At 32.9% G+C, this 8,044-nt stretch overlaps 1 protein-coding gene across 3 annotated transcripts; it reads left to right on the top strand.

Moving 5' to 3' along the window:
* Positions 1–357: 357 nt before the first annotated feature.
* Positions 358–7,832, top strand: LOC149943657 (proton-coupled amino acid transporter 1-like). Of its 3 annotated transcripts, none has more exons than XM_090175045.1 (10): positions 358–499; positions 1,755–1,951; positions 2,029–2,119; positions 2,180–2,268; positions 2,340–2,517; positions 3,633–3,926; positions 3,983–4,158; positions 4,223–4,410; positions 4,470–4,598; positions 6,645–7,831. In XM_090175045.1, exons 2-10 carry the CDS (start codon positions 1,761–1,763, stop codon positions 6,764–6,766), a joined length of 1,458 nt encoding a protein of 485 aa, XP_090031171.1. In that variant the 5' UTR covers positions 358–499; positions 1,755–1,760; the 3' UTR covers positions 6,767–7,831. The 3 variants fall into 3 exon arrangements, with proteins under 3 accessions (XP_090031171.1, XP_090031172.1, XP_090031170.1); XM_090175046.1 differs by having other exon boundaries at positions 430–571; positions 6,645–7,832; XM_090175044.1 differs by lacking the exon at positions 358–499 and adding an exon at positions 816–1,237 and having other exon boundaries at positions 6,645–7,832.
* Positions 7,833–8,044: the final 212 nt, after the last annotated feature.

The raw sequence follows: 8,044 nt of genomic DNA, 5'->3' as shown, positions 1-8,044 counted from the left end.
CCTATTATGGCGAAAACCTGTGTTCCTATATCAGTTGTAGGGTCAATTTTATTTTTTCTTATTTGTGTATTATTCTGTTCCTTTTAATTTAATTCTGCCATGTTTGTACATCGTACCTCTTTGTAACGAAGCTCGTGTACAAGCCCTTGTGGATTTTCGAGAGTTCCTTTCTTGAATAAATAAATAAATAAATAAATAAAGACCAAAGATAATATAGACCTCGTTAAATTATTTCCTAGTTTGTAAGGCCCATCAGAAATTTATTGTAAACTTCTTTGCCCCATTTCGTTAATGTAGGGTCTATAGCATATTGTTACGAACCGAGCTTGTTAAAAGTACCTTCAAAGTCAGCTGACGAGTTGATGTCATGGCCTAAAGAAGCTGGGAGGTGGAGCGGACTGCCTATCAGGAATAAGAGGTGTTTTTACTTTTATTTTCCGTCTGCTACAATATTTGTCAACAAGTCAAACATCAAACTGTCAAAACGATCTAAATTTAGGTAATGCATAATTATAATTTTTTTTTATTAAAATAAGTGATTTCATTTATCGATTTCTTTGTCAACTTTAGCGTGAGTACTTTTATTGATTCGGAATGCGTTTCTGCTTTGTGTGTCTCCTCTTAAAATACCAGATACATTAATTAAAAAACGAAGGCCAAATTACTCTAGCTAATCAGAGCAAAATTTTAAATCGAAACTCTTGTACATCTACCTTTTCTAGTCCCCCCTTTTTAATGCGTGATCATTTTATAAATTTTAAAATCTCTGAGATAAAGAAGGTAAAAATATATCTGCATCATCACAATGTAAAGTAACTCTTCCATATTGTGCCATAAGAAAACTATCTATCCCTACTATAAACTGCACAAGGCTGTTTGATTGATATTAGTTTCCCCAGACATTTATAAGTTATCATTGATAAGGGCTTAAAGAATTTCAAAATTATGCTCAGCTTTATAATCTTGTAATCTTTAGAGAAATCACTATTAATTCAATACATTTATAGTTCATAGTGCTAAGTTAGTAATTTAAAAAATGATGTTGAAATTATCAGTTATCTTTTGACCTACGAAGACTATATTGATTAGCAAATATAGGGTTGCTGTATGATCTAGAAAATTATCTCGTGGCATCCGCCCCCTTCACGCTGATCAGTGTCTTTCATTTAAAGATTTAATGCCTGGTAATTAGTTAAAAATGTCTCGACTTACACTAGGTGAAAGAAATTCAGAATGTGTAAGTTTTATTTTACAATTTAATAGGTCTAAATCTATTTTTGAACTATTACATAAGTCAATTTTATTTAGTGGAATTATTAAAGTTAAGAAAAATGAAAGTTCATAGTCTTTTTAAGCCCAAATTGAGTCATTGGTGTTAAATAACTAAAAATCTGCGAAAATTTTCCACAAACTGTTTGAAGTACAGTTATTGATAGTTAGAATCATTCAGGATTGATAAAATCTAATCTTAGAAGTGCTTTTGGTCCATTTAAGGTTTCTTTAGTATTTTTTATTTAGTTTCCCAGATTTTAGATTGTAGTTTTCCCACCAAAATGACGCGTGCATTTGAAAGCCATTTACAAATGCTTGTGATAGCACCCACGTAAAGTCAATAAATAGGGGAAACCATTCTTTTAGAATAAATAATAGTATATTGACTTGACCCCGGCTTGACGGTTAAACCCAAAAAATCTTAATTTTGCAAATAGCAAATGGCTTTTATTATAAAAAAATTAATTTTTTGCGCTTCCAAGCTGGCCATGGATTTTACTGACTCTGGCCGGGTGAAAAAGGAGAATAGCCCTCTTCTATTTGACAGTCAGGCGAGTAATTTATCGGATGGACGCACAATTGAAGGGGGGAGTATGTACGATCCAACTATGGACGATGAATTTGGTCGTGCCAGGACGGAAAGTGTTGGAATATCTCACACTGAAAATAAATATACCAGGTATTTTATTTTACTTTTATAATACAAATTGATTTGGAATTTTTTATTTTATTTCTGAAATTATTATTTAATTTCAGTAACTTTCAAACTATGATGCACTTATTGAAGAGTAATTTAGGAACTGGCATATTAGCAATGCCGAAAGCCTTTTCTAATGCCGGATTACTGGTAGGAATTTTATATTTTTATTTAAAATATTGATTTAAACCGTTTCAATGATCATTTCAGGTTGGTACGTTAGGTATACCTTTAATGGGCTTGATATGTATTCACTGTATGCATATCTTAGTTAACTGTAATAAAAATTTATCAAATAGGTAAATATCTTTTATTTAACTTAAAAAAAACTGCTTAAACATTAATTTCATACAAATTTTATTATTTCCAGGATTAAAGCCCGATCATTGGGTTATGACAAAGTCGTATATTATGCCTTTAAGATGGGGCCTTCAAGGTTTCAAAAATATGCCGCTTTTTCAAAAGGAGTGGTTAATTTCTTCCTCCTACTAACACAATTTGGATTTTGCTGTGTTTATTACGTTTTCGTTGTCACCAGTCTTTCAAGGGTAAATTGAAAAAATATAAAATGATAAGTAACATAATTGCAATAAGTATGACTCAACTGGTTGGTTCAAAACTATTATGAAACTGTATAAATTGAAACTTTTCTAAATACTTGAAAATTTTCCACTTTCGGTGTGTTTTACTGAACAGCCAAGGCTTAGTAAAAATTGAAATGTTTGCAAAAGTAAAAATTACAATTACTTTTTCAAACATCGACGAATTATTGGATAGATATTACAAACCTGGCAGTAATTTTAAGTGCCATATTAACTCATGGCATGGCCCCAGTGCCGTAGCAAGGGGAAGGCTGCGTCAGGCGTCAATTTTTAGGGGGGGGGTCATTTTTCATATGAGTAGGGCTGTGCCTTTTTTGAGGTGGAGTACTCAAACTCTACCTCGAATAAGTAATTGGAGAATACTCGTCGATTACCAAGTACCAAAAAATTGCATATTTGGGTACCCAATTACTCAAAAAAGCTGCTCTCTAAACTCGTTGAGTATTTATTTTTTCTATCCTCGTTCCTTCAAAGTTCAAAGAGGGTTTTTACAACTTTTTGGGTGCAATAAACAGTACCTTCAAAGTTGTGGAAACTGTGGTTCAATTAAATTAAAGGAATATTTTAAATTTAATTTCATAATTTCTTGAATGAAAAAATATTACTCAGGTTTTTTTTTTTCGAATAAGAGAAAGTTTCCCTGTAATCAAGTACGTGATGAAAAAAATTTGATACTCTATAACCGAAAACCACTAATCAAACAGCCCTACGTATGAGCTATTTCTTGAAAAAGACAGAGGAGAGATAGACTGAAATCTGGTGTATATTGAGAGTGGCGGCAAACTTTGGGATCGCCCTGGGTGACAAAAAGTCTAGCTACACCACTCAGCCTTATGGATAATGCGGCACTGGCAATTTTACCAGTGAAGAGATTTCATAGTTTTGAAACTTCCAATTATTCGCAAACTGTCATTAACTGATAACATTGTGTCCTACTTATAGCTACAATGTTACTAATGATAAAACCAATTTATGAACTCAGGAATCCATAACGTTAAGTACGTTATGGATTCTTGATGAACTGTATAATCATGAATATTGATGTATCTTAATTATTTCAGACTATAAGTAATATCGCTGGTTATGCTGATGAAAAAGACTTTCCAATTGGTGTTATTGGTTACACGTCAATATTGCTTCCATTTGTAATTGCACTAAACATGATCAGAAGTCTTCGTACCCTAGCAATGTTCTCCGCTTTTGCCAATGTTCTTCAAGTTGTGGGGCTTAGTATCATTTTTGTAAACCTTTTCCAAGATTTTCCACCAATTTCATCACGACCTCTCTCTGTTGATATCAGCAAACTACCGCTTTATTTTGGAACAGCCATTTACGCTTTTGAAGGAATTGGCGTTGTATGTATCTTTGTATTTAAGGCAGGTTTATTTTTCCTAATTTGCACACTTCATAGGTTTTGCCTTTGGAAAATGAAATGGAACATCCGGAAGACTTTCGTGGTTTAAACGGTGTTTTAAACACGGGAATGGTGCTAGTCAGCTGTTTATACACAGCTATGGGATTTTATGGCTATTTGCATTATGGAAGTGACGTTGAAGGAACAATAACAAATACCCTACCAAAAACTCCGTACGTTTTAATACAATGTATTGTAAAGTATTCACACTAATACTAATAACTTTTATCATTTCAGTATAAATGAAAGTTGTCGATTTATGTTTTCCTTGGCAATCTTTCTGTCCTACTCCATACAACTTTACGTTCCTGTTCAAATCATCTTCCCATATTTGAAGAGAAAGTACTACCTCGCTGATAGATTCACGGAAAAAGGCTTGGCTCGCTTAGAATGGGCATTCAGAGCACTTTGCGTTTGTGGAACATGTAAGATAATATTTACACTATTGTTTTGTAGTTGAGATACTTAATTGTCTACTTTTCAGATCTATTTGCGATAGCAATCCCAGACTTAGAACTTTTCATATCTTTGGTTGGTGCTCTGGCCAGTAGTTCTTTAGCTCTTATAATACCACCTATCTTGGAATGCATAACGTATTGGGATGAACCATGTTGTAAGTGGCATTATATTCACCAATTTTTTCATTTTTAAGTTTTGTTTAGGCATGTGCGAGCCTTGATTTTTGGGTTTTGAGCTGAGCTTCGAGTATGAAAAATTTCACTTTTCAAGTATCAAGCCGAGCTTTAAAATTTTATTGAGCTTTCAAGCTTTTAGCCTTAGCTTAAAAAGTGGTTTCCAATACTCTAATAATTAGGCTTAGCTTAAAAAGAGGGTTTCTAGTACTCGAATAATTAGGGTTAGGTCTATCACTAGGTTCTACAATTACTTCATTAAAAGAATATTTACTTAAGGGTGTGCGAGTCCTGTTTTTTGAAATTCGAGTCGAGTCTCGAGTCTTAGAAACTTGAACTCGCGAGTCCTCGAGTCCAAATATTAAGGACTTGATCGAGTCCTCGAGTCCTAAAGAATTAGGTTTAAAGCTTTCGAGTCCAATACGAGTCCGGAATGTTTTTAACGAGTCCAATTCGAGTCCTAATTTTTATCGAGTTCAATTCGAGTTATCGTGGCCAATTCGTCTGAAATTTATTTGCCGCTGTTTAAATAATCGCCGAGAAATAATGCACTTGCCCAGTAATAATGGACTCGCTGAGTAATATTAGACTCGCCGGGTAATTTTCAAATTATCTATTTACTCGAGTCCGCTTCGAGTAATTATGTACCCTTTTCGTGGGAATCGGGTACCCGTGCGAGTAATAAAATTACGTATTCCGAGTCCGAGTACTCGGACTCGGACTCGGAATACGTAATTTTATACGAGTACTCGCAATTTTCGAGTACTCGCACACCACTAATATTTACTGCCAGAGCTTTAACGTTTATTTGAAGCCATATTTGTGAAGTCTAAATTAATAATTGGCCATACAAGGGATTACAACAATGTTTTGTAAATAATGTAATTCTAAGGCCGCGTTCAGTAACAGCAAATGGTTGGACCATTGAATGCGCATTCGCTACTGTACGACTTTTTTCACGTCCGGGATTGAAGTCACGTTTGCAAACGGAGAGTCAACGAAATAAGCGGCTGGAAGAGCCGGTTATTTTATTGATAAACGCAATCGTGAAGTTACAGCACACTGGAAGGCTAGTTGCAGACGACACGACAGAAGATATTGGCTGCGTTCAGTAAGAGTAATCGGACCTGCATCGGTATCTGAACCGTTGCATATCTCTTGCAGTGTTACGTCAAGAGCTACTGAATGCTTTTCTGTTCTCACGCAATCGTTTAAACGCCATTACTCTCCTTAACGTTGTGACGTCACGCTACGAATGAACCGGCTCCCCCAGCAGCTTGAAATGGTATCAATCGATCAAGCAGCGCAACGTCATACCGGAAATTGGGAAAATCATCCAGTAAGAAACTGCTTGATAGATTTTAAAATGTGGCATTTGCTGCAGGTTACTGAACGCAGCCATTTTATAACATTTACAAAAATCGTAAAAAAGCGTTCAACGGATGTGACATCACGATTGCAAACGCAGATCAACGGTTAATTAACAATTTCCCCTCCGTTGAGCGTCACTGAACGCAGCCATGGTTTTGGTTTTGTTTTCTACATTTAAAATTAAGGACCAATCAGAAACCACTAGGATTTGTACCTCAGCCAATACGAGATCTTAAGGCGGGACCAAAGGGAATTTTTTTAGCTTGCGAGTAGTGCTTTGGTAAGAATAATAGTTTCGAGTACTTGAAAGTTAAGCCTAGGCCTCGATTTGAGGCTCGAACCATTTTCAGGCTTTTCGATCTTTGAAGCTCGATTGAGTACTCGCACATGCCTAATTAACCAATTTCTTAATTATTAAGTCATTTCTATAAAATAAAATGAATATAATGTAGAAGTATTAAATGTTGAGCTTTATAATAAAGACAGCGATTTAAAAGAAACATTAAGACGAGAAAACAGGTAATTTATAGAAAGGCTAATTAATTATATGGCTTTGATACTTCTACTAATTTTCAATACATTCTTTTCGGCCGGAAATATTAAATAATTATAATATTTATTTATAGAGAATTTAATCTAATATTAAAATTTTACAGCGAAAACATATTGGTACTGGATGTCTACGAAAAACGTGATAATTTGCTTATTTGGCTTTGTCGGATTTATAACAGGGACATACGCCACAATAATGAAACTAATTTATGGGGATCAGGGCTGATGTTTAGCACCAAATATAGGACTTCCACATTTTTTAGTTAGGTGACCAAATATTCGCATCATTCTACAATTTTCCATAGAAAAGAAATTGCTAAAAAAAATTTCAATTTAGCAATTTTTTTAATCTTTTAAATTTTTGCAAACCGTAAATATATAAATGTATATATTTGTTATATAATTTAGGAAACTGTTTATACTAGAGACCTACTTTTGTTACACTGATTTTGGAACTTATATTTTTTATAAGTGGAATAGTTATAGAAATGGTACTGTTTTTTAGTACTGAAATATTCCGATGATTTATTTTCTTCCCTCTTTTATAGCCAAATTTTAGGTAAACTTTAAACATTTTTCTATATTCTACACTAAAAATAAATATTTTCAAAAAAAAATATTCTGTAGAGAGGTAGTTTCTAAAAATATATCAAAATTATTGAAGTTATTCCTGCTATACCGTGATATCAAGAAAATATTTACCTAAATAGGTTCTTGGTGATATCTTTGACTTAAAATGGTTTATTTATGTATAGTGCCATATATTATAATTGTTTTTGGTAAAATAGAAATATTACCGTAAATTCGTTGTTTACCTGATAGTAACAGGCTGGGATATACTGCACAAACTTCACCCCTCTCAATGCCTTTGAATTGACTGTCAGGTGGCTTGGTTATTTTTGATAAATTTCTATTGATAAGTTAAGCCAAATATAAATAATCTCTAATTCGATCTGTTTTGTGATCTGAATGGCATTAATATATTTTACTTCATTGTATTATGACCCAAATAAAGAGGATTAGATTGAGGATAATAAACTAGGAAAACAAAAATAGGTCCAAATACGTTTATTGTTTTAATAGAAAAAAATTTGAAATCTATCATATTTTTTAATGTCCCTATTTTTTGTTTATCTTTGTTTTTGTATTTTGTTCTGTCAGCTCAAATTATAACTTGTTTTTTATCTGTTCGCTTAAATTACTGTAAGAAAATGATACTAAAATATTACTGTATTATATTTATTTAAACTAAAAAGTAAATTTTGAAAGCATCAATTGGTTATTTAATTTTTGTCATTTAAAAAATACCATTTTAAAATTTATTCAATTGGAAACGTTTTACACCTTTAAAAATTATAACCATTAAAATGTTTATATTGAACTGTTTATTTTATTTGGGTTGATTGTCATAAAGTTTTGCAGCTGATTTCCATTCAAGTATAATTTTAAACTATTTTTGCAAACTGATTTTGGATAATCAATGATAATATAAACATAATAATAA

This window comes from Leiobunum rupestre, chromosome 5 (genome assembly GCF_980474605.1).
Source record: "Leiobunum rupestre chromosome 5, qqLeiRupe1.1.hap1, whole genome shotgun sequence".
Lineage (NCBI taxonomy): Eukaryota > Metazoa > Arthropoda > Arachnida > Opiliones > Sclerosomatidae > Leiobunum > Leiobunum rupestre.
Note: the sequence above shows the minus strand (reverse complement) of the source record. Positions and strands in the feature narration are given on the sequence as shown.

Excerpts from the sequence above, each read along its gene's own strand:
- LOC149943657 (XM_090175044.1), top strand. The coding sequence starts at position 1,199 with ATGTCTCGACTTACACTAGGTGAAAGAAATTCAGAATGT. Across the intron at positions 2,518-3,632 it reads TTGTCACCAGTCTTTCAAGG|ACTATAAGTAATATCGCTGG; the intron begins GTAAATTGAAAA and ends TAATTATTTCAG. Across the intron at positions 4,411-4,469 it reads ACTTTGCGTTTGTGGAACAT|ATCTATTTGCGATAGCAATC; the intron begins GTAAGATAATAT and ends TCTACTTTTCAG.